This window comes from Balaenoptera physalus, assembly GCF_965194825.1.
Source record: "Balaenoptera physalus genome assembly, chromosome: 6".
NCBI classification, from domain to species: domain Eukaryota; kingdom Metazoa; phylum Chordata; class Mammalia; order Artiodactyla; family Balaenopteridae; genus Balaenoptera; species Balaenoptera physalus.
In genome coordinates, this window is record NC_138885.1 from 80,441,150 (window position 1) to 80,468,310 (window position 27,161).

Sequence of the window (27,161 nt, forward strand, 5' to 3'; positions counted from 1 at the left end):
TCTTAGAATGTTGTTTCTATGAAAAGTTTAACCTAGATAAAGAATATTTGCCTTATTAGAGTAAATTTTTTCTTCATGTTTTTGGTATTGGAACAATCACAGTGTTTGTTCGACTCCAGTATGAAAATATACATGGCTTTATCAAATTATTCATTAATTTATATTGTTTCAGCAAATATATTATTTCAATAGATTTCTTTCTGTTTAACAAAGGAAATAGTTCTTATGTCAGAGAATGATCATGGCTATTTTCATTATAAGCTTGTTTATAATGTTTTCTTTGATGAAAAGGTAAGTGCATTGTCTTTTTGCATAATTTATCACAATCCTGTGCTATATATGTAATAAGGTAAGATTGTAGCTTTGTTAATTGGATTACTGAACAATCTTAGAAATTTTCCTAACAAAATATCTTCAAATTAGTTGTACATTTTCAACAGATTTTGGGAGCTAAGATATATGTTGTATTACAATAAAATGTATATTGTTTTAGAAAACAATTTGTTAATTCACTTTGTAATTAAACAGATATTTACTCTGGGTATGAACTAGATGCTGCTAGGGATGCAAAAGTAACAAAATTTTAAAAACTAAGATTCATTTACTTTTCTAGGATTGCAAAATGATTTTGCATTTCGTTTGATGCTGAAATGAAAGCACCCATGAGTGCAAGAGAATGAGAGGGCTAGCTCCATTTGAGTAGATATATTCAAATGAAAGTTTGCAAATTAATTCAATGAAGTAGGTTGATGTTAGTTGCCAGAACTCCTTGTGAATATGATTAAATGGAGTGTCAAATAAAAAATAAATTCAGATTTAGATAAGGAGAGACCTTATTTGAAAAGATTACTGCAATAAGGGGAGTGGATGATTGTGGTAGGGAGAATATGCCAAGCATAGGATCAGCAAGCATCTCAAAGGCTAGGCAGAAAAGGGCTTTTCTCTTATAAGGAGGAGTAACCGAGGCTGGAAAGAATGGGATGTGGGTGGGAAGGTAGGATGAGTGAGGATGGTACAACTGGGGACAATAGACCAGAGAATGCTTTACTCTGAGGTCAGCCTCTTCTTAGAAGAGACTATGAAGGAAGGGTTGAGGCTGCTAGGCTGAGAGTGGGTCACAGCCTGGGGGAAGGAGAGAAGCTTAGCTAAAGTTTGGTCAAATCAAGGTAGCAGGTCTTTTGTCCAGATTGGTCAGTGGCACAAACACTTCAGCTAATCATTAATGAAGCAAAGAATGGGAATTTGGAGGGTCAAAGTCTGGCCTTGTCCAGGATAAACAGGGGAGTGTCCTGAATCTTATCTAAGTCATGTGGGGAAGGGTGGTTCTTTGTAGCAAGCCATTTCCAGAACACAGAGGGATGGGGGATTTCCTTAATCTTTGTTATTTTCCAGGGTCTCAGGGCTAGGGTAAAGTTCAACATGGTCAAGATGGTGATGAAGATAAAGAGATTTCTGAGGAGAAGTGTTTTGGCAGCTAGATGGGAAAGTCTGGTAGAAAGCCCACAGGAAGGAGACCAGCAGATTTAAGATTACCACAGTCCCACTAAAGTTAAAAATAGGAAGTTTTGATTGTAGTCGCAGAGGCAGAATGCATTATTAACTGTGGTCAAAGCAGTATTGCGTGTAGGCAAGTGTAGTGCCTCTAAGAGTAACAGTAATGCCTCTAACAGTAAGGAAAGCATAATTTTCGAGTGGAAATATTTGGAGGCTCTGTTTTGGAGTATTAGATTTCCTGCCCATCAATTCCCTCCTAACGAAGCCACTAACGTTGTGAGATGCTCTAGATATCAGGTGAAAAGACATGAGAAGTTTCTTCCAGGGCTGATGTAAGAACTGGTAAAAGGAATAATTTCCCTCTGTCTCTCTATCTTAAAACTGTATAAAGTGATTAAAATGGCAAATCTATGCACATTTATAAATTCCTGATTGTTAGAATTTAATGTAAGGATAAAAACTGCTTACCATACAAAATGTCAAAAAAAAAGATCACATTAAAGCAAGACATTTAAATGAAAAAATCCTTTCAAGTGAAATACCCTAATAAAAGGCAGAAAATTTGAAACTGAAGTAAACATTTTTATATTGTTGCTTTGTCTGTAGAGATCAACTGAATCTTAAAACAATATATATTTTACAAATTCTAGTCTTAAAATCCATTGTCTTGAGTCCTAGACTATAATAGCATTAATTGAGCAGTCAAGCTGTTTTATTCTAGTCTTTCAAAGGAATTCAGACAGTTTTGCCAAAGATAATGTTACCTCAGTAATGGGATCCCACAAGTTCTCACTCACAGTTAGATATCAAAGTGTTTGGTGAAATGACGAAAACAGCAGGTCTAAAAAGATATAATTCTTTTGTGTACAATCAAAATAAAAAAGAGAGACAGTGTATTGTTGTGAGTTTTAAAAAAGGGGAGAATGTTGAGTAGGATTTGTACAAAGAACTTCAAAGTTGAACCTTTAAAATGAAGCTAAACCTAGGTTACTTTTAGGTCCACATATAGGAGAGCCATGTGTATTCTTTTGTAAATAATGTCTGTTTCAATACTTTGTCTTTAAAATATTTCTTTTAGCATAATTTATTTATTGTTGTGATTATTTCATTTTAGAGAAAGGTAACTGACCTCCCATTAAGAACATAAGATAACCCAGGGAGAGAAATAGTTCATTGATCATTGGATGAAGTTCTCATGAAAAATCTCGATCTAGTTATTGAAACACACTGCTACAAGCCTGCCCAAGTATAGCTCAGGATTTTATAGACACCTGTGGAAGTATATTGGGATACTTATCATGCCCCAGGGATTGCTCAGGTGGTTTGAGATTTCTGCTACATCTCCTTCCCTGGAGCTTTCTCTCTTTTGGTTGAAAGGGCACAACCTTATTCTGGAGGGGGTGAGTGGCGGCGCCACCACCAGGCCGATACTCAGTCCCTGCACAGAGTTTTGTGGTATCCCAGCTTTGCCATAATTATTGCCCGGATACTACTGCACAATGCTTAGCTCTGGAAACGACTTTTGAATATACTTCATTCAAATCCTCTTACAATAGAAAATGTTATTGTTAGAATAAAGTGGTTCAAATTTCATAGCTTTCAGTAAGAATAGGCTGTATGTGCCTATTTTTCTTTCTGATTCATTGTAACCTTTATTTTGACCTCACTCTTGGCATTGGAAGAAATTCAGGCCCTTTTTATTTTGTTCCATAGACCTGGTATTTCTGGACCTCATATGTCAAGGTTTTCTCATATATAAGCCATTCTGAAGAGTTGGCCACATTATCAAGCGCTAAAGCTGTCCTTAGACCTTCCTCCCCTCCTAGTCAAGGGTGTTTTGCACAATAGTCTGGTTGGGAGCCTCGGGGAGGGCCAGTGGATGGCTCCCCGAAGGCGATTAGCAGTGTGGCTAGGAGCCCTCTGCCCTAATCAGCACGCGCCACACGTGCTCTGCCCTACAACCTGAAACCCTCCCTCCGCCTCACCTTTAGCCTTTGCCCATTTGGGAAGTGACTGTTCACATACACTCTGAAGCTGCCCCTGTGAGCAAAACAGCCATTCCGTGCTTCCTCCTCTCTCTTTCGGGGGTATCTACCTCTTTTATAGGGCTCGTCCCCATCCATAGAGCCCCATACCCATTCTCGCCTACCTGTCAAAGATGATAAGTTCCTTGAAGGCAGGGACCATGTGCTACTTATTTTTACTTTTCCACTCCTATAATGCTTGTCAAATAATGTGGTCTTGAAATGTATCTTTTGGAAGGGCGAAGGATTTTTTTTATGAGTGTTAAGAGATACGGGTCAATATTATAAAAAAATGAAAATAACGATAAGCATTTATATCCCAAGTTAAGGAATTTCAGAAAACACTAATGCTGCTATTTCTTAGTAAATTATAAATGTATAGCCTCTTAAACACGTATCATGTGACTTCTCCCTCCGTGAAATGTCTCAGTTTGTGCACTGGTTAGTTTTCTTGGCTGCACTTAGTAATGATCTACAAAAGCAAAGAGCCCTTTGCAAATTACAGTCCTACAATACAGTGAAGAAGAATATTATAAGATGTCTTACAATTGGGAGTTTTAAGCAGAGAACCTTTACAATAGACACTAATTAGATCCAGAAGAGTGTCAAAAATGAGCTGTGTTCTCCCAGGAGGATTTTGGAAGTTTCCTTTACCATGGCAAGCAATGAAGTTCCAACTGCTTTAGAGTATTTAGCAATGTGGAGGAGTTAATGCAGGATCTAAAATTGTCTGACATTATCTCAGGATTACCTTCCTGGATTATATATTCAAAAAGCACACAGAAGTTTTGAGAGTAAAAAAATGCATCTTATATGCATTCACATGAGAAAGAATTTTTTTTTCACTTCACCTAATTTACCATCCTGCAAAGAACTAAACCTAATGATTAGTCTTCATTATTTTAGAATCATCTCTGTTCTCTTAGTGAACAGGATTTTAAGGTGATGTATGACATATTAATGTGAACCATGTTTTAATCAATATTGAGGGGTTTTTTTCTTTTAACCTTGAAAGAATTCAAGGAAAATATGATATTAAATGTACTCATAAGGATAAAAATGAAATTCAGAGGCAGCTGCTTTACAGCTTTTAATATTCATACCATATAGAGTTTCTTTAGTCATAACAGTGTGACAATTTTTTAAAACAAGAGCTTGGGCAGCAGGTTGCAAAGCAGGAAACTGCCATTCATTAAAAAGTCACTCTAAACTTCTTCTAAACTAAATTATAAATATCTGTGGATTTCCTTTGGTAAATAGTTTTCAAACTTGGATATGCTGGATTTATTTAAAAAAAATGATTGTTGGCTTCAAGCTTGTTTTAAAATTAGGCCTAAAAAGGTTAAATTTATAGAGTAAATGAATACCAAGTGGCCTCATGGTGCTTTGTCAATGGGATTACTGATTTTTACTTAAAATTTGGGATTAAAAGAATTCATCTAATGGCATCTGCCATTAATGTTTATAATGTATTTAAAAATTTTTATTTGGAGGTTTAAAACCCCCAATTGGCTTTAAACTTGGAGTGGTAATATTTCAATACATTATGAATAATTTATGAATTATGAGTTTTTTCCTTGATCATGTTTAAATATTCCATTTGTATTTTGAATATAGCCAGACTTACTTACTTGCCTCTGGATCCTTAAGAAAGATAAAAGCAAAAATGTATATAATAGTTTTTTATAAAGAAATTCAAAATGGGCCTTAGGAAAAAAAAATAACTCTTACCTTTCCCCATATATAATTAGATTATCTGTTTCTTCTTGATCAAGCTTTGCTCTTCTTCATACTTTAAAGATGTTGCTCCTCTGTCTTCTAGTTTGCAGGGTTTCAGATGTGAAAACTGCTGCTGTCCTAATCTTTGTTCCTCCGTACATGTCTTTTTTTCTGGCTGCTTTTTTAAGATTTTCTCTTTGTTCTTAAATTTGAGCAATTTGATTATGATGTATCATGGTGTTGTTTTCTTTTTGTTTCTCATATTTGGGGTTTAAGCTTGTTGAATCTCTGGGTTTATATTTTTCATCATTTGAAAAATTCTCAGCCTTTCTTTCTTCAAATATTTTTCTAACTCTCTCCTCTCCTTCAGGGACTATTCAACCACTTGAGGTTTTTCCATAATTCAGTGATCCTCTGTCTCTCCCTCCCTCCATCCCTCCCTCCCTCCTTCCTTCCTTCCTTCCTCCTTTCCTCCTTCCCTTCCTTTCTCCCTTCCTCCCTTGCTCCCTCCCTCCCTTCCTTCCTTCCTTCCTCCTTTCCTCCTTCCCTTCCTTTCTCCCTCCCTCCCTCCCTCTCTTTCTTCCTTCCTGCCTGCCAGTTAGACTCTTTCCTGTGTTGCCTTATAATTTCTATGTCTGTGTCTTCAATTTCACTACTCTTTTCTTCTGCAATGTCTTACCTGCCATTAATCTCATATAGTATATTTTTTATTTTATACACTGTGGTTTTCATTTCTAGAAGTTCTATTTGGGTGTTTTTTTGTATCTATTTAATCTATCTCCTAGCTTCTTGAGCATATGGAACATATCTAAATGTCCTTGCCTACCACTACCATCATCCAGGTCATTTGTAGATCAGTCTTGATTAATTTTTCTTCCTATTGTGGATTGTATTTTTCTGCTTCTTTGCATGTGATATATATATATATATATATATATATATATATATAGCCATACACCCTCCCCACCCCACCCCCACACATACATTTTATTGCATACCAAGTATCGTGAATTTTACCATGTTGGGTGCTAATTAACCTTAAAATCTTTTTGAGCATAGTTTGGGGTATAGAGAATTTACTTGGAAATAGTTTGATTCTTTTGGGTCTTGTTTTTAAAGATTTGTCAGGTGAGGCCAAAGCAGCATTTATTCTAGCCTTAATTTTTCCCCACTGATAAGGTGAGACTCTTCCTAGTAATCTAATTGAAGTTCTGTGAATTCAAAATTTTCCTTCCTTGCTATTGGTTCTTGTGTGAGCTACAGGCACTGTTCTCTCTAAATTTTGTGGGTGGCTCTTTCCTCAGTCTTGGGTCATTATCAGTACTCAGTTCAATTGTAAGAAGGATTTTTTGCAGGTATCTTTAGTGCTTTCGGTAGAGTTCTTTCCTCTCCAGTGCTCTTGACTGCAAAATAGGCATCTTCATTTCACCACATTCTCAGCAATATCTCCAAAACTCAGGGAGATTGCTGGGGTTCACCTGAGTTCCACCTCCCTGGACCATAGTCTGGAAACCTTCTCCATGCGTTAAGCCAGGGAAGTCATAGCGCTTACCTTATTTGTTTTTCATCTCTCATGGATCACTGTCCTTTGTTGCCTGATGTCTAATGTCTTAACAGTCATTGTTTCATACCTCTTGTTTCATTTTTTAGGTGTTTCAGATGGTAAGAGAAATATAGCCTCTGTTACTCTGTCTTGGCCAGAAGCAAAAGTGTCTAAATAAATCTACATAGCTGAATTTAATATATGGAAAGGTGTCAACATAAATTTCTGAGGAAGGTTTGGATTATTTATTGAATGATAGTGGTTCTTTTTTTTTTAATACCATTGGGAAATCAGTGTATGTTTTCATACCATATAGCACTGTTAATCTTAAAGAGTTTTATATTTTAAAAACAGGATCATAAAAAGTATAGCACATGCAAATACACACAGAGACACAAAATATTCAATAGTCAATCCCGGGGAATGTGAAGTTGAATGAGTGTTGTCATATAACTGATGGCCATGTAAATTGTTACAACCCCTTTAGGTTTAGTTAAAAAAAAAATAGAAAACCTAAATAGTAATACTTTATACCTAGTGATTTTTACTCTGGGATGCTATTTTATGGGAAAAATGAATAAAATATAATTTTTATGTAAATTATTGCCTTTGTATATATTTAGCTAAAATTTAGAAATAATAGTTGTTTAATGATAGGGCAATGATGCATCCATGTGTATATAGTCACCAAAACAATCTTTACGAAAAGTTCATCCAAGTGGAAAGATTTATATTATATTGTAAATGGAAGTAAAATAGGTTTATATAGAACTTATATTTCTTAACTTATTAATGTGTTAAGTTGATAATGACATATCTCTTATTATGTAAACTATAGAGTGCATTAAAACATGTATTTTTTAAACAATTTATTTATTTAATTTATTTTTGGCTGCGTTGGGTCTTCCTTTCTGCGTGCGTGCTTTCTCTAGTTGCGGAGAGCAGGGGCTACTCTTCGTTGCGATGCGTGGGCTTCTCTTGTTGTGGAGCACGGGCTCTAGGCACGCAGGCGTCCGTAGTTGTGGCTTGAGGGCTCTAGAGCGCAGGCTCAGTAGTTGTGGCCTACGGGCTTCGTTGCTCCGCGGCATGTGGGAACTTCCCGGAGCAGGGCTTGAACCCTTGTCCCCTGCATTGGCAGGCGGATTCTTAACCACTGCACCACCAGGTAAGCCCAAAACATGTATTGTTATACATTAAACAAGTGTAAGTATATTGAATGCCGACTTAGCGTCATGCACTGTACTATATACATGGGCATAGAGAGGGGAAGTAAGATCTGTTTTACAAAGAAGTGTAGAGTGCCATGGGATCAAATAAATAGGCTAAAGAATGGTGTTTGGAAAGTGAAATTATTGTTTTTTATTTATATTACAAGAATGGCTTATCTGATATTCATTGACATTTATATCTATATGTTTTGTGAGCAGGCAACAATCCTTCTGGTGTTTTAGAGTCATAGAATTGTACTGTTATTTTATACTCTCCTTATTTGGCCTACTGAACTTTATACACTTATTCTAAGGTTTATTATTTTTTGTCTGTACATCCCTAAAGAGCTTATATTATATTGTTCTTAATTTAAAAAGCACAATATTATTTAATTTCACAGATTTTAAAATTATATAGTGTTAAATGCCTTTATATGTTATGGTCTGCTATTGTTGAAAATGTCTACCTAAAAGTGATGAGATTTGGGTAGTGAAGAGGCATACTGAATTTGATCTGCTGACTAATAGACATCATGGTATTGGTCTCTTTATTTTTCCAGAGAAGCTGAATCTTACATTTGGATACATTATATTCCTTTTCTGCTAGTTTTTGATCTTCACTTATTCCTTGAGGATATGATCAATTAATAATCACGTCTATTAGGTTCTAGGTGAAGAGTAACTCTTGCAAGAATACAGAATATATTTTGTCCTTATTGTATTTCTTTGCATCTTGCAGAGTGCCTGGAACTGGAGATCAATAAATAATTTCTGAGTGAATGAATAAATTAATTGTAGAAAATGAAGTCATTTTTTTCTTTAATTAATTAATTAATTAATTTATTTTTGGCTGTGTTGAGTCTTCGTTTCTGTACGAGGGCTTTCTCTAGTTGCGGCAAGCGGGGGCCACTCTTCATCACGGTGCGCGGGCCTCTCACTATCGTGGCCTCGCTTGTTGCGGAGCACAGGCTCCAGACGCACAGGCTCAGTAGTTGTGGCTCACGGGCCTAGTTGCTTCGCGGCATGTGGGATCTTCCCAGACCAGAGCTTGAACCCGTGTCCCCTGCATTGGCAGGCAGATTCTCAACCACTGCGCCACCAGGGAAGCCCAAAAATGAAGTCATTTTAATCGTTACATATATATATGTAACCACATTTCCTAAAAATGTGGAAACAGCTTTGGAATTGGGTAATGGGGGGAAGCTAGAAGAGTTTTGAAGTGCATGCTAGAAGAAACCAAGAGTATTTTGAAGGGATTACTAAAGACGATTCTGGTGAGAGGAGAGCTGGAGAGGAAGTCTCCATCTTCTTAGAGAATACATAGATAATCATGAACAGAATGCTGGTAGAAATCTGAATGGTAAAGGCCATTCTGATAAGGTCTCGGAAAAGTGAAACATGTTTTTTGAACAACGGTGAAAAGGTGATCATTGTAATAAAGTGGCAAAAAACTTGGCCAAATTGTATTTGTGTTCTAGTGTTTTGTGGAGGGTAAAACTTGCGATCAATAAAATTGGATATTTAGCTGAGGGAATTTCTAAGCAAAATGTTGAAGGAGGGGCTTGGTTCCTTCTAATTGATTATAGTAAAATGTGAGAAGGAAATGAATTTGTTAAGCAAAAAGTAATCAGTACTTAAAGATTTGGAAAATTCTCAGCCAATCCATGTAGCAGACAACACCAAAGGTATGGCCAAACAGCCCTTTGATGTGATTAGTATCTGTGTGAATTACAGACCTAATCAGCTACTCTAGCAAAACACTGCCAGTTTCAACTGAAGAAGATGGAGATGGGATGAAATGAAGAAAAGCTTTTGGATTTCTTAGATCCCACAGGACAGGACCATACAGCTATTTGGCTGTGAATGTGCACTATTCTTCAAGACTAGGAATGAATGATCCTGAAGGTGACTCAGAGATCATCAAGGCTCCCTCCTTGGCTTCAGGGGTGGGGAGTGGGAGGTATGCCATTGCCTTGGTTTCAACAGACAGGAAGCAGCCGCCTGGAGCATCATGGGACACAGGGCTGCCAAGCATAGCCTGATTGGGGGGGCATGACCGCCATTTATATCAGAAGACTTCTGTTTATCCACCACTGCTGTTAATGATAACCCAAAACATTACCACACTTCTTGCCAACAAGCTCAGGGAAAAGTTAACCTTCTTTATTATTAAATTTGAAGGTAAATATAATTAGTGAAAGATGTATAATAGGAAAAAAGACAAAAAAATTAAGGAACTTTGGAGGAATTTCATTTGATATATTGTTCTTGTCTGCTGTGCCACTCATAATATTGAGTACTTACGTTTATTCTTACCCATTGTCCTTCAGGGTATTGTGAAATATTGTTTTTAAACATCTAGAAAATTTAAAAAGACTTTGTGATTAAAATAATTTACATAAAAGAGGTTGGTCAACATTCCTTTATTTATGCTTTACTATTTTCTTAATTTTATAGGATATAAAGTGTGACTGAACTGAACATCTATTTGGTTGTTCCTCATCATGAACCGTGCTTTTAGCAGGAAGAAAGGTAAGTGTGTCCATTAAAGACCTGGGAGTCATTTCAATATTACTGTGTAAATCAAGCAGAGATGTTAAGAAATCACTTTGTCCGATTAACAAACCATGTGACTCTAGAATGAAGTTAGAGTCGCAAAGAATAAAGTGATCTGACTTAGGAAGTTAGTCCTAACTTCACTTTTCATAGCCATAGTACTAAATTCCCTGAGCTTACACGGGCTATAGTGATTTAAATTCACTCTTGTGTGTGTGTGTGTGTGTGTGTGTGTGTGCATGCACTTCACTTTTTATTGAATAATGTATAAGGATTCATGATAGGTGAATTGATAGCAAGAGGCCAAATAAATTTGTTATTAATTTGAAAGTAGGAATTTAAAATAAGTATAAATATATCATAATTATCAGTACAGAAATTTTTTTAAGGGGCAGGAAAACATGGCATTTGGCAAAATATTTCTTGATACACTCATAGGAAAGATAGAAAAATTTGATAGTTTTATATAGTTCAGTAAAGTTAAAATAATGTATCCTTGCCATTCTAGAAGGAGTTCTCTAGTGGTGGGCACAGGGCTCTCTCCTGTTTAACATGCTGTCAATGACCTGGGAGAGAATACTTAAACGATGCCACTCAAGTTCTTAGGTGATTGAAAGTAGGAAGAGATAACTGATGTGGTAGGATTACAGGCATATGGGGGGGAAATGACTAGTTAGGTCATATTCCACACTGTAAACTTAATAAGATATTGTAAATTGCCAAACATGGGTCCAGAACCTCTAACACTTCTATACTTATTTATATATTGTTATTATTTGGAAGATGCACCTTAATTGCTGTGTGGGTAAAACATGGCTGAAGAATACAGTCATCAGTGTGGTTATCAAAGGTTCCAGTTCATTTTCTAATGGATGAATAATGAACAGTCTTGAACCAGGAAATAGATTGTTCTGTTCTACTCCATGCCATCAGGCACAGTGTGTTCTTGCTTTTAAGGATGAATTGACGCACTGTAACATGCCTGGTTGAGAAAGGCTGAGATGACTTCAGGACTTTCAACCATGCAACAGGAAGCACGGCTGAGAACCCTTGGTGTGGTCTTGCAATTTTTGAAGACCTATGAATGTTTGAATGCTGTCATTTGGTCATGGAACTAACTTTAATAAAGGACAAATAGGTGTAAATTATAAGGTCATTGATTAAATGTAGGAAAAAAATTCCAACAAAGTTGTGCCAAAGTATAATGGAATTATTCAAAGTATTACCTTTATTTTTTACTGAAATGAGAGGTGTTCAAACATCCGGATGTGGTACAGAGGATTAATGAATTCAGTAGGGATTTAGGTAATGTGAAGAACTTTCAGGCACTTTTCAACCCTGGGAAACTAGGAATTTATTATTTTACTTATTTTTCAGAATAAGAGGAAGGCAAAATGACATTTATTGTGGTCTGTAGCTTGCTTCTGATTTAAAACATATACCAAAAATAAAATCATGCTTCTTTTTATTCCCTTTACTAGTAAAAAATCTAGAAATAATTCTCTGATATGTAGAAGTATTTTTAATAAGACAATAAAAACCTTACATCACAACTCATCACTTTAAACACACTACCTTGTTTTTTAAAGACACTTCAATATCTTCGCTTCTTTTTATTTGCTTAGAATTCCCTTTCCCTTGGTTTTAAAATTGAAACTTCACATTTCTAATTTACTCTTTATTTGAAGGGGATTTGGAGTGGTTTTTCACTGAGAAATCCCAAGTGTTGGATAGTATGAGTAACTGGTGATTGTATATTTGTCTCACTTGAAGACAGTGGGAGTACAACCATGAGGAAAATTAGAGAATCAAGAAGCAGAAGCACTTGTTATTTCCTGCTTTGCTGCATTCTCTTTACATTTCTTTTGACTTCTCTTATTTTTCAAGTCTAGTGATTACATATCAGAAAATTATTGATCAGTATTTCACACCAGTTCAGTTAGAACCTGATGCCAGAAGTTCTACCTTAAGTTCACCAGTCACTTCACACTCTCTCATTTATTACAGTTGTTAAAAGAAAACTTCTTGGAGCCTGTGCTCCTAGTTTCAACCAGTAGCACTATTTGTTGAATTTTAATTTGAGATGCAAAACTGGAATTGTATCAGAGAATTCATATACTTGACCATCAGGAACTGTAATTATAGCCCTAGAGAATATATAATTCAAGTCATCTTTCCAATAACTAGCATCAACATACACTGTGCTGTACTCTAAACAAAACAAGATCATCTTTTATCATTAAAAACTTATCTCTTATTTCATAGATATCCAATTTACTTGGTTATTACATGCAACCTTACTGAATCAGAAACCCAAGGAAAAGAGATTATCTTAGACCTAAACATAATTCTTTTTTTTTTTCTCTTTTTATTAAATCTCCCAATTAGTAATTTGGTATTCTTTGATTGAATTGTCCAGGCACTTCACTGATTTTCTTTGCAAATGCTTTAATGGTTATTAGAGTTGCTCACAAGGTCTGAAAAATACTGAATGTACTAGAATTGCATCATTTTGGACTATTTTGAAAAGCTCTGTAAAAATTATGTAACCCCAGATTCATAGATTAAATTTTAATGAATGTTTTATAGCTTCTTTCTTTCCCTATGTTAGCTTTCTTTTTGAATTTTTAAAATCTTATATTCTATTTATTATGTCAAAAATTAATCATTTAGTTAAAAAAGCATAAAACATAGCATATGAATAAATGTGACTAAATAATTCAACTAATTACACTTTATGTTCTTTAACTTATCAGTTGATATACTGATGAGTAGAAATAATCATAGTACAAAGCACTTAAATTTCAATAGTATTTAAATATTTTCCTTTTCATGAAAATTTTATTCAAATGCATCCATTCATCCATCAATATTTAGTTTTAAATTAATATGTTCAAAGTAGGTTTTTTCACTATGTTAAGCTCTGGTGATACAAGAATAATGAAGTTTACTGCATCTTTCTAGATGAACTCTTAATCTAAATACATTTGAATACCTAGATTTATTGACCCAGTAGTCAGAGTGGTTTGACAGCTGTCAAATATTTTTGAAATGTTGGCCTTTCCTTTTATGTGAATGTTCACTATTAAGTCAGTGATTATAGTTTAATATCAAGAAAGGAAACACATTCTAGAGTGTCTATGTTCCTGTTTCTTCACCAATTCTATGTATCCAATATCTTTTGTGGGTCCATATAGTGACCAAAGACCATCATCTGTACCCTTTCTTCAAGGTCAGCCACATCTGTATGAGTTAACATATAGTTTTGTTCTGTCAGTTTTTTCTTTTGCCAAAGTATAAATTAGAATGACATTAAGGACTTATTTTGGAAATCCTTCAGGTTCAATAAGTGTATTACCTATACTAGAGGTATGTAATGAACAACCATTAAATCGTCAGCACTTGGTGTGTGGATGTAGATTTTTTGTCATTGTAGTAACTGCAGCTTATCCGCTGGTAATTTAGCATTGTGATTATTTTAGTCTTTCACCAATAACAGCTAGATATACCGAACCTCTTTCTAGGTTACTGCAATACGAGACTATAACAAAGGCAGTGTCATGAGTTTTCGAATAATAGTGGTTTAGAGGAGAAAACAGTTATCCCTCTGCTTCAGGATTGGAATGAACCATCATATTCAAACTTTAGTTAGACTTTGCATCCTCCTGAACTATGCTGTGTGTCTTGGAAAAGGAGACATGAGAAGAATTGAGTTAAGGGGTAAAAAAAAGGAACTAGATATCTTTTTAGGTTTTCTGAAGGCAGGTCTTTGATGTTTTTATTATCTTGGTATACAGTATTGTGGTAAATTTATTTTAATATACAAGAGCAAGACTATATTCCACATCTAAGTACAAATTATTCTTGAATTAATCATATCACTATCCAGTAGCAATCATAAAGAGAAAACTATAGTTAAAATGAAAATCCATACAAGAAATAAGAGTTATACATTATTGTCAATGTCAGTATGTCAATACAGCTTTTTGAAGCCTAGGATGTATTGCTTCTCAAAATATTTCACCCAAGTACGGCTGTCACATATCCACTTCAGTAATCAGAAATAGCCCTAAAATTCATCATGGGCCCAGGATTTTATTGATCCCTCATGTTTTGTCTTAGAAATTCTTGTGAATATTGCACTGCACCACATAAACATATTTAACATATAGTGCGTTATCCTTTGAATGGTTTAAAATAATTAAAATTCCAGGAATATATGCCATTTTCTCTATGTCTTCACATTCCCCCAGTTTGAGAACATATTAATTATACCGAACTAGTTTCTGTTAACATCATTTTTAAATGTTCTGAATTGAATGTTGAAAATGCTTTGTTAGTAATCTGATATTTTCTTTTAGTGTGTACTTATTTAATATTTTTCATGGTAAAATATATGTCTGATTTTATTCTATTTATAATATTGATTCTAAATTTTTAAATTCCCATTAGGAGTAAAATATTCACAAAACTCCACTTAAGAAGACATAACATATTTAAAGATTGAGAAGTTTTACTACAGACAAATGCAGTTTGTGAAAAATCAGCAAATTTGATTTGTGTAAACATTAGCATGTTTGGCTTTTTCCCTGCTTATTTGTTCCACAAAATATTTTTGGAAGATATGTGGAATATGTAAATCAAATTCAAAAATTGAATGAAATTTCGATATCTTCTATTTTTTTTTAACATCTTTACTGGAGTATAATTGCTTTACAATCTTCTATTCTTTTAGTTACTTTTATTTCTATTATTCTATTACACTAATTTAAATAGTGTAATAATTTCAAATTACTGCATTTAAGATTATTTATATCCAAAACTCCTGATAGTGGACCCTCAATCAGTGTTTCTCTAAATTGAGGCTAAAAAATTATCCTAATATTATATTAATTTTTAAATGAATTTAGTAGATTGTTTCATTTCAGCTTTATATAAATGCAGTTGTTAGTTTAATGTTAGAATTTCCCGTTACTAAATAGTTAATTCTTGATACTAAGGAATAGTAACAGTCATGAGAAAAGAGCAGATTACTATTTATTGAAAAGGGAATTAAGAAAAATAACCTGTTATTCATGAGAATATCAAATGAAATAAGAAAAATAACACATAATTATTCACATAATTGATATAATTACTCATAGCCCAACTGGTTGTTTTTAATATTCTTTAAAAATTCAAAATTGTTTTCTTATTAGAAAGCTTTTAAAAGGAAAAGACTTTTATATTAAGGAAAGAATCCTTATTACTTTAGTAATAATTAGTAATAATTAGTATTAGTAATAATTAGTAATAATTAGTAATCCTAATTACTTTGTGGTTACATTGTTCATATATCTGACTAGTTATTATTTCTCATTTTAGCAAAACTATCTCAGAATTAGAAGTGCTCCCATCCATATCAGACTCCTTTCAAATGCATGAATATGACACCCTTAGAACCTGTGATTTAATTTAACACTGTGTATTCTTCATTGCAGACAAAACATGGATGCATACGCCAGAGGCTTTATCAAAACATTACATTCCTTATAATGCAAAGGTAAAATAGTTCATATGATATTATTGAATTTGATTTTGCTATAGTATATTGCTAATTTATTTATTTTTTTAATTTAACATCTTTATTGGAGTATAATTGCTTTAGAATGTTGTGTTAGTTTCTGCTGTATAACAAAGTGAACCGGCTATATGTATACATATATCACCATATCCCCTCCCTCTTGCATCTCCCTCCCACCCTCCCTATCTCACCCCTCTAGTCACAAAGCACCGAGCTGATCTCCCTCTGCATTGCAGCTGCTTCCCACTAGCTATCTATTTTACATTTGGTAGTGTATATATGTCAATCCTACTCTCTCAATTCATCCCATCTTACCCATCCCCTTCCCCATGTCTGCAAGTCAGTTCTCTATGTCTGCATCTTTATTCCTGTCCTGCCCCTAGGTTCTTCAGAAACTTTTTTTTTTTTTCAGATTACATATATATGTGTTAGCATACGGTATTTGTTTTTCTCTTTTTGACTTACTTCATTATGTATGACAGACTCTAGGTCCATCCACCTCACTACAAATAACTCAATTTCATTTCATTTTATGGTTGAGTAGTATTCCACTTTCTTTATCCATTCATCTGTTGATGGACACTTAGGTTGGTTCCATGTCCTGGCTATTGTAGATACTGCTTCAATAAACACTGTGGTACATGACTCTTTTTGAATTATGGTTTTCTCAGGGTATATGCCCAGTAGTGGGATTGCTGGGTCATATGGTAGTTTTATTTTTAGTTTCTCAAGGAACCTCCATACTGTTCTCCATGGTGACTCTATCAATGTACAATCCCACCAACAGTGCAAGAGGGTTCTCTTTTCTCCACACCCTCTCAAGCATTTATTGTTTGTAGAGTTTTTGATGGTGGCGTGTGAGGTGTGAGGTGATACCTCGTAGTTTTGATTTGCATTTCTCTAATAATTAGTGATGTTGAGCAGCTTTTCATGTGCTTCTTGGCCATCTGTATGTCTTCTTTGGAGAAATGTCTATTTAGGTCATCTGCCCATTTTCTGATTGGGTTGTTTGTTTTTTAAATATTGAGCTGCATGAGCTGTTTATATATTTTGCAGATTAATCCTTTGTCCGTTGATTCATTTGCAAATATTTTCTCCCATTCTGAGGGTTGTCTTTTTGTCTTGTTTGTAGTTTCCTTTGCTTTGCAAAAGCTTTTAAGTTTCATTAGGTCCCATTTGTTTATTTTTGTTTTTATTTCCATTACTCTAGGAGGTGGATCAGAAAAGATCTTGCTGTGATTTATGTCAAAGAGTGTTCTTCCTACGTTTTCCTCTAAGAGTTTTATAGTGTCTAGTCTTACATTAAGGTCTCTAATCCATTTTGAGTTTATTTTTGGGTATGGTGTTAGGAAGTATGCTAATTTCATTCTTTTACATGTAGCTGTCCAGTTTTCCCAGCACAACTTTTTGAAGAGGCTGTCTTTTCTCCATTGTATATTCTTGCCCCCTTTATCAAAGATAAGGTGACCATATGTGCATGGGTTTATCTCTGGGCTTTCTATCCTGTTCCATTGATCTATATTTCTGTTTTTGTGCCAGTACCATACTGTCTTGATTACTGTAGCTTTGTAGTATAGTCTGAAGTCAGGGAGCCTGATTCCTCCAGCTCCGTCTTTCTTTCTCAAGATTGCTTTGGCTATTCTGGGCCTTTTGTGTTTCCATACACATTGTGAAATTTTTTGTTGTTGTTCTGTGAAAAATACCATTGGTAGTTTGATAGGGATTGCATTAAAAGAGTAGATTGCTTTGGGTAGTATAGTCATTTTCACAATGTAGATTCTTCCAATCCAAGAACGTGGTATATCTCTCCATCTCTTTGCATCATCTTTAATTTCTTTCATCAGTGTCTTATAGTTTTCTGAGTACAGGTCTTTTACCTCCTTAGTTAGGTTTATTCCTAGATATTTTATTCTTTTTGTTGCAGTGGTAAATGGGAGTGTTTTCTTAATTTCTCTTTCAGATTTTTCATCATTAGTGTATAGGAATGCAAGAGATTTCTGTGCACTAATTTTGTATCCTGCTACTTTACCAAATTCATTGATTAGCTCTAATAGTTTTCTGGTAGCAGCTTTAGGATTCTCTATGTATAGTATCATGTCATCTGCAAACAGTGACAGTTTTACTTCTTTTTTTCAGATTTTTAAATTTCTTTTCCTTCTCTGATTGCTGTGGCAAAAACTTCCAAAACTATGTTGAATAATACGGGTGAGAGTGGGCAATCTTGTCTTGTTCCTGATCTTAGAGGAAATGGTTTCAGTTTTTCACCACTGAGAACAATGTTGTCTGTGGGTTTGTCATATATGGCCTTTATTATATTGGGGTAAGTTCCCTCTGCCTACTTTCTGGAGAGTTTTTATCATAAATGGGTGTTGAATTTTGTCAAAAGCTTTTTCTGCATCTATTGAGATTATCATATGGTTTTTATCCTTCAATTTGTTAATATGGTGTATCACATGAATTGATTTCCGTATATTGAAGAATCCTTGCATTCCTAGGATAAACCCCACTTGATCATGGTGTATGATCCTTTTAATGTGCTGTTGGATTTTGTTTGCTAGTATTTTGTTGAGGACTTTTGCATCTATGTTTATCAGTGATATTGGCCTGTAGTTTTCTTTTTTTGTGACATCTTTGTCTGGTTTTGGCATCAGGGTGATGGTTGCCTCGTAGAATGAGTTTGGGAGTGTTCCTCCCTCTGCTATATTTTGGAAGAATTTGAGAAGGATAGGTGTTAGCTCTTCTCTAAATGTTTGATAGAATTCGCCTGTGAAGCCATCTGGTCCCGGGCTTTTTTTGTTGGAAGATTTTTAATCACAGTCTCAATATCAGTGCTTGTGATTGGTCTATTTATATTTTCTGTTTCTTCCTGGTTCCGTCTCAGAAGGTTGGGCTTTTCTAAGAATTTGTCCATTTCTTCCAGGTTTTCTATTTTATTGGCATATAGTTGCTTGTAGTAATCTCTCATGATCCTTTATATTTCTTCAGTGTCAGTTGTTACTTCTCCGTTTCCATTTCTAATTCTGTTGATTTGAATATTCTCCCCTTTTTTCTTGATGAGCCTGGCTAATGGTTTATCAATTTTGTTTATCTTCTCAAAGAACCAGCTTTTAGTTTTATTGATCTTTGCTATTATTTCCTTCATTTCTTTTTCATTTATTTCTGATCTGATCTTTATGATTTCTTTCCTTCTGCTAACTTTGAGGTTTTTTTGTTCTTCTTTCTCTACTTGCTTTGGGTGTAAGGTTAGGTTGTTTATTTGAGATGTTTCTTGTTTCTTGAAGTAGGATTGTATTGCTATAAACTTCCCTCTTAGAACTGCTTTTGCTGCATCCCATAGGTTTTGGATCACTGTGTTTTCGTTGTCATTTGTCTCTAGGTATTTTTTGATTTCCTCTTTGATTTCTTCAGTGATCTCTTGCTTGTTTAGTAGAGTATTGTTTAGCCTCCATGTGTTTGTATTTTTTACAGATTTTTTTCCGGTAATTGATATCTAGTCTCATAATGTTGTGGTCGGAGAAGATACTTGATATGATTTCAATTTTCTTAAATTTACCAAGGCTTGATTTGTGACCCAAGATATGATCTATGCTGGAGAATGTTCCATGAGCACTTGAGAAGAAAGTGTATTCTGTTGTTTTTGGATGGAATGTCCTATAAATATTAATTAAGTCCATCTTGTTTAATGTGTCATTTAAAGCTGTGTTTCCTCATTTATTTTCAATTTGGTTGATCAGTCCATTGGTGAGAGTGGGGTGTTAAAAGTCCCCTACTATGAATGTGTTACTGTCGATTTCCCCTTTTATGGCTGTTAGCATTTGCCTTATGTATTGAGGTGCTCCTATGTTGGGTGTATAAATATTGACAATTGTTATATCTTCTTCTTGTATTGATCCCTTGATGATTATGTAGTGTCTGTCTTTGTCTCTTGTAATAGTCTTTATTTTAAAGTCTATTTTGTCTGATATGTGAATTGCTACTCCAGCTTTCTTTTGATTTCCATTTGCATGGAATATCTTTTTCCATCCCCTCACTTTCAGTCTGTATGTGTCCCTAGGTCTGAAGTGGGTCTCTTATAGACAACATATATACGGGTCTTGTTTTTGTATCCATTCAGCCAATCTATGTCTTTTGGTTGGAGCATTTTATCCATGTACCTTTAAGGTAATTATTGATATGTATGTTCCTATTACCATTTTCTTAATTGTTTTTGGGTTTGTTATTGTAGGTCTTTTCCTTGTCTTATGTTTCCTGCCTAGAGAAGCTCCTTTAGCATTTGTTGTAAAGCTGGTTTGGTGGTGCTGAATTCTCTTAGCTGTTGCTGTCTGTAAAGGTTTTAACTTCTCCATCAAATCTGAATGAGATCCTTGCTGGGTAGAGTAATCTTGGTTGCAGGTTTTTGCCTTTCATCACTTTAAATATGCCCTGCCACTCTTTTCTGGCTTACAGAGTTGCTGCTGAAAGATCAGCTGTTAACCTTATGGGGATTCCCTTGTATGTTATTTGTTTCTTTTCCCTTGCTGCTTTTAATTTTTTTCTTTGTATTTAATTTTTGATAGTTTGATTAATATGTGTCTTGGCATGTTTCTCCTTGGATTTATCCTGTATGGGACTCTCTGCACTTCCTGGACTTGGTGGAATAGTTCCATTCCCATGTTAGGGAAGTTTTCAACTATAATCTCTTCAAATATTTTCTCAGTCCCTTGCTTTTTCTCTTCTTCTTCTGAGACCCCTATAATTCGAATGTTGGTGTGTTTAATGTTGTCCCAGAGGTCTCTGAGACTGTCCTCAATTCTTTTCATTCTTTTTTCTTTATTCTGCTCTGCAGTAGTTATTTCAAGTATTTTATCTTCCAGGTCACTTATCCATTCTTGTGCCTCAGTTATTCTGCTATTGATTCCTTCTGGAGAATTTTTAATTTCATTTATTGTGTTGTTCACCATTGTTTTTTTGCTCTTTAGTTCTTATAGGTCCTTGTTAAATGTTTCTTGTATTTTCTCCATTCTATTTCCAGGATTTTGGATCACGTTTACTATCATTACTCTGAATTCTTTTTCAGTTAGACTGCCTATTTCCTCTTCATTTGTTTGGTCTGCTGGGTTTTTACCTTGCTCCTTCATCTGCTGTGTATTTCTCTGTCTTCTCATTTTGCTTAACTTACTGTGTTTGGGGTCTCCTTTTTGTAGGCTGCAGGTTCGTAGTTCCTATTGTTTTTGGTGTCTGCCCCCAGTGGGTCAGGTTGCTTCAGTGGGTTGTGTAGGTTTCCTGGTGGAGGGGACTGGTGCCTGTATTCTGGTGGGTGGGGCTGGATCTTGTCTTTCCGATGGGCAGAGCTGCGTCTGGTGGTGTGTTTTGGGGTGTCTGTGAACTTATTATGATTTTAGGCAGCCTTTCTGCTAATGGATGGTGTTGTGTTCCTGTCTTGCTAGTTGTTTGGCATGGGGCATCCAACACTGGAACTTGCTGGCCGTAGTGTGGAGCTGGGTCTGAGTGTTGACATGGAAATGTCTGGGAGAGCTCTCACCAATTGATATTACATGGGGTCAGGAGATCTGTGGTGGTTCAATGTCCTGAACTTGGCTCTCCCACCTCAGAGGCACAGGCCTGACACCAGGCCAGAGCACCAAGACCCTGTCAGCCACACTGCTCAGAAGAAAAGGGAGAAAAAAAGAAAGAAAAAAAATAATAAATTTTTTTTTAATTATTAAAATAAAAAAGTTATTAAATTAAAAAATAATTATAATTTAAAAAGAAAAGAAGAGAGCAAGCAAACCAATAAACAGATCCACCGATGATAACAAGCTCTAAAACTATACCACGATTAACATAAAAATCAGAAGCAAGTCAGTCGCAGACAGAAAACCTAAGTCTACAGTTGCTCCCAAAGTCCACTGCCTCAATTTTGGGATGATTTGTTGTCTACTTAGGTATTCCACAGATGCAGGGTACATCAAGTTGCTTGTGGGGATTTAATCCGCTGCTCCTGAGGCTGCTGGGAGAGATTTCCCTTTCTCTTCTCTGTTCGCACAGCTCCTGGGGTTCAGCTTTGGTTTTGGCCCCACCTCTGCATGTAGGTCACCCTCAGGCATCTGTTCCCACCCATACAGGAGGAGGTTAAAGCAGCGGCTGATTAGGGAGCTCTTGCTCACTCATGTGGGGGTGGGGAGGGGTATTGCAGTTATAACTGGAATGTGGGGCAAGCCTGCGGCAGCAGAGGCCAACATGACATTGCAACAGCCTGAGGCACACCGTGTGTTCTCCCCGGGAAGTTGTCCGTGGATAATGGTACCCTGGCAGTGGCGGGATGCACAGGCTCCCTGGAGGGGAGGTGTGGAGAGTGACCTGTGCTCGCACACAGGCTTCTTGGTGGCTGCAGCAGCAGCGTTAGTGTTTCATGCCCATCTCTGGGGTCCGCGCTGATAGCCGCGGTTCGCGCCCGTCTCTGGAGCTCATTTAGGCAGCACTCTGAATCCCCTCTCCTCGCGCACCCGGAAACAATCATCTCTTTCCTCTTAGTCAGGTCCAGAGTTTTTCCTGGACTCCCACCCTGCTAGCTGTGGTGCAGTAACCCCTTCAGGCTGTGTTCACGCTGCCAACCCCAGTCCTCTCCCTGCGATCCGACCTCCGAAGCCGGAGCTTCAGCTCCCAGCCCCCGCCCACCCCAGCGGAGGAGCAGACAAGCCTCTCGGGCTGGTGAGTCCTGCTCGGCACCAATCCTCTGTGTGGGAATCTCTCCGCTTTGCCCTCCGCACCCCTGTTGCTGAGCTCTCCTCCATGGCTCCGAAGCTTCCCCCCTCCGCCACCCGCAGTCTCCACCCACGAAGGGGCTTCCTAGTGTGTGGAAACCTTTCCTCCTTCACAGCTCCCTCCCAGAGGTGCAGGTCCCATCCCTATTCTTTTGTCTCCGTTTTTTCTTTCTTCTTTTGCCCTACCCAGGTATGTGAGGAGTTTCTTGCCTTTTGGGAGGTCTGAGGTCTTCTACCAGTGTTCAGTAGGTGTTCTGTAGGAGCTGTTCCACCTGTAGATGTATTTTTGATGTATTTGTGGAGAGGAAGGTGATCTCCATGTCTTAGTCCTCCGCCATCTTGAAGGTCCCCTTATAATTGCTGATTTATGGTTGATCTTAGAAAGATAGTTTATGCTTTGGCATTTCTTAGTAGATGATCCCTGAAAAATTTTGCATAGATAAAATAATTTTGTATATATAATATGGGAAGTTATTTTTCTTTCTAAGTAAGTATTCTATTTTATAAAAGACTATCCTTTATAATTTCTGTTTAAATCATGAATGTAGTTTCTTCAAATGATTTTGGCTATTGTTAAAATTATTGCAGTATTGTAGCCTATAAGAAATAAAACAACCAACAAATTAGTTTCCTTTAAAAATACTTAATGTTGCATTACACAGACAAATATAAAAACTCGTCTGGTAATGAGCTGCAATTTTAATGAATGTAATTATCACCCAAAAAAAGGAGACAAACAAAACTTAAACTATTAAGAAAACACAGAAAAAGTGCATATTTTTTATGAATCTTTTGTTCAAGTGCTGCATTTTAATAGAGAAATAGAAACAATCCATACTCCATGTCTTCAAAGATTTGATTCATTGCTGTTTTGGAAAACTGGACAAATGAATGAATGCCATTTACAAAAGGGTCTTTAAAGGAACGTGTTATTTTATAATTAATGAGCACTAAACGTGAAGTAGATTTAAGAGAAATCTGTTTAAATTTGGAAGAGACAGATGTGAATTAAAGAGCTGGGTTTGGGAATAAGGGAGTGGGCCAGACAAGCAACTGACCTTTGGAGATGGCATGGGGGAAAATAGAAAATGATAAAATTATTTTTATAAGAGAACAGTGGATTAGTGGGATATAAAGAGATTACTTATGAGGAATTATTTCAGGGAAAATTTTCTAAAAAGTTGTTGAACTGAGAGCCAATAGTGTTTAATAGGAAACCTCTACAGCACTGGTCTGAGTCTGAATCAGCAGGATGCAGCATTTAAAAGGCCATCTAGAAGAAGTTCTTCCAGAGGGTTGCTCAGCAGTGAGCTTTGTAGAGTGCAACAACTATATGTCTTCCAGCTGACTGTGCAGCAAAGAAAATGCTCAAAAATGTCTTCTGTGTAAAACTAACCTACTTGAAACCACTACAATGCTCATGAATTTCCCTGTAAAGTTAACATGAGGATTGATTGCCATGAAAAGTTTAGTTAACAGAATGAGGAAAAAAACTTGTTAATATTACCCATCTCTTCCACAGATATTCCTCATGTTAGGTATTGATACACTACATAAGATCTTCATAGAAAAAAATTTAATCTAGAAAATCACTATTATTTTAAAGCCCATGCTGTTTTTTTTTTTTTTTTTTTTATAAATTTATTTATTTATTTATTGGAGGCGTTAGGTTTTCGTTGAGGTGCACGGGCTTCCCATTGCAGTGGCTTCTCTTGTTGCGGAGCGTGGGCTCTAGGTGCGCGGGCTTCAGTAGTTGTGGCACACAGGCTCAGTAGTTGTGGCTCACGGGCTCTAGAGTGCAGGCTCAGTAGTTGTGGTGCATGGGCTTAGTTGCTCTGTGGTATGTGGGATCTTCCCAGACCAGGGCTCGAACCCGAGTCCCCTGCATTGGAAGGTGGATTCTTAACCACTGCGCCACCAGGGAAGTCCCTCATGCTGTTTTTTTATGCTATCAATCATAGAATTATATCCTTCAAGTGAAACCATCAGAGATTATTCACCTTTATAAATGATTGAAGTGCCTCATTTTGAAAAACTGGTTTATAAAGGATTGAAAGATTATACTGTAATTAAAACTGCCTTTAACTCTTTGGATTAATGTGACAATGGAGATCTGCTTGTCTACATGGAAAAGTTGCCTGTGCTAATTCACAGGTCCATAACAACTCTAAGACATCCCCCACAAAGTAGAGGGCACAGAAATATCTTCCAGACTGGGGTCAGTCAAATGTGGAAGAGCAGGTTGGTTTTGTTCATTCTCATATGGCCTCCTGAGTAATATCATATGTACCAAGTAGCATTAAAAATATTTGAAGAATGTTATTTTTTTCTGAATTCCTTTCTTTGTGGCACTTTTAAAATTGATTGCTTAGTAGTTATTTTTGAAAAATTTCTCATCTCTTAGTAGAGTAAATGCCACTTGAAAACTAAATCCATGTCCACAGGTGTACCTTGGGGAAACAGAAAACAAACAAACAAACAAAAAAAAACAGAACCTAGACCTAGATTGCCTTGGTTTATATCCTGACTCCAACACTTACTAGCTGTGTGTCTTTGGGAAAATTATTTAACCTTTCTGTGTCTATGGTTATTCATCTGTAAATAAGGTTAATAGTAATTTCTCATTAGTGTTGTTATAAAGGTGTTCCATGAAGAGTTAGAATAGTATCTGGAATAAAACAACTACTCATAAATGTTAGCAATCATTAATTTATCTTTTTTATTTTTCACAGGCCTTACCAAAGTGCCTATCTCACGGTAGTTGTTCAATATATATGTATTTTATGAATTAGTGCATAATAACTTTTCCAAGGTAATTGTAATATAGTTACATTTCATTGAGTTCCAATATATACCAGGCACTGTGCTGGTGTGTTTTTACATGATTTAATATTTCTATGAACCAATATAGTGATTGTTAATGTTATCACCACTTTACATAAGAGAAAAGTAAGGCTGAAAGATTAAATAATATGACTATTTTCACAAAGCTAGTAAGACAGAGCCAGGCTAAAAAAATGAAGTCTATCTGACTTTAAAGATTTTCTTCTTTTTATGTATGTAAAAACACTTGACTATAAATTAATTCATTAAATGACTGTTATGTATAAGGCACCATTGATTGAACATTGAAGTTTCAGAGCTGTATGACTCATGGCCTATATATTCTTATGGAGCTTATTGTCATAGGGAAATATCCTTCAAAAATAACTAACATAAAAAGGCAGATCTTGTTTTTTGCCATTCAAGTGGCACTTAATAGAAAGCTATGGAGATTCAAAGAATGGTGAGTCATTCCTGTTTTATGTAAGTGGGAGTGAGGCAGGGTTTCCAAGGGTCAAAACAAGAGTGGAATGACCATTTCAAGCTGAGACGTCTGAAGGAGGATGAGCTCTGTCAAGAAGGCCTAAGGCACAAACAAAATGGCAAGAGTTGGGCTGGGTGTAAAGTACTAATGATGGTAAAGTACTTTATCAGTTGAGGTTCCATCTAAGAAACACAAGTAGTAGGATGTACAGCCCCCTATCCCCTACACACACATTTATTTCAGGGAATGGGTTACACAGTTCGGGGGGGCTTGGCTGGCCAGACAAGTCTGAAATCCATATGGCAGGCCATCAGGAAGGGCAGGCTGAAAACTCCTGGGCAGGAGCTGACTGCAGGTGGAATTTCTTCTTCTTCAGGAACATAGCAGGCCTGTCTCAGTTCTGTTAAGGCCTTTAAATTGATTGTATCTAGCCCAGCCAGATTATTCGGAATAAGCTCCTTTACATAAAGTCAATGATTATAGATGTTAATCATATCTACAAAATAACTTCATGGCAACACCTAGCTTAGTATTTGATTGAATAACTGGATAGTATAACCTGGCGAAGTTGTCACATAACACTGACCATCAGAAGTACTAATGATAGACAAGGCTGAAAAGGTAAGTTGGGAAGGCTTTGAATGGCAGGATAAGCAGTTTGTGTAGTAAACTAATCAAATAGGATGTTAGGAAGATAAATCTATAGTGATCTGAAAGTTGATTTGGATCAAGAGAGGTAGGATGACATTAAACTTCTTAGGAAGTTATTTTAATGGTAAAAGTGTGTGTTTCTATGTCTATATAGTGTAGTTGATAAACATACAGTGGAAAATAAAGACGTGCTAAATATTCCAGTGAGAGAATTGATGCAACAGAGGAATAATTTGTGTATGGGGAAAAGAAAAATCTATCTTCATCCTGTCTAAAAGGGAGAATGATCATATCACTAAAAGATTCCTATCACTTCATTCACTTTTTGGCAACCACTGGTTACAAATTAATCT

General features: G+C 36.0%; 1 protein-coding gene across 10 annotated transcripts in view; it reads left to right on the forward strand.

Moving 5' to 3' along the window:
• The window catches only part of GULP1 (GULP PTB domain containing engulfment adaptor 1), a 265,561-nt gene that overhangs the window by 144,139 nt on the left and 94,261 nt on the right, over positions 1-27,161 (forward strand). For all 10 annotated transcript variants that reach the window (XM_082466767.1, XM_082466768.1, XM_082466766.1 and 7 more), the window contains 2 exons: positions 10,446-10,520; positions 16,025-16,086. In XM_082466767.1, the coding sequence (XP_082322893.1) occupies positions 10,493-10,520; positions 16,025-16,086 (90 nt within the window). In that variant the 5' untranslated portion in view covers positions 10,446-10,492. The remainder of the gene's footprint in view (positions 1-10,445; positions 10,521-16,024; positions 16,087-27,161) is intronic.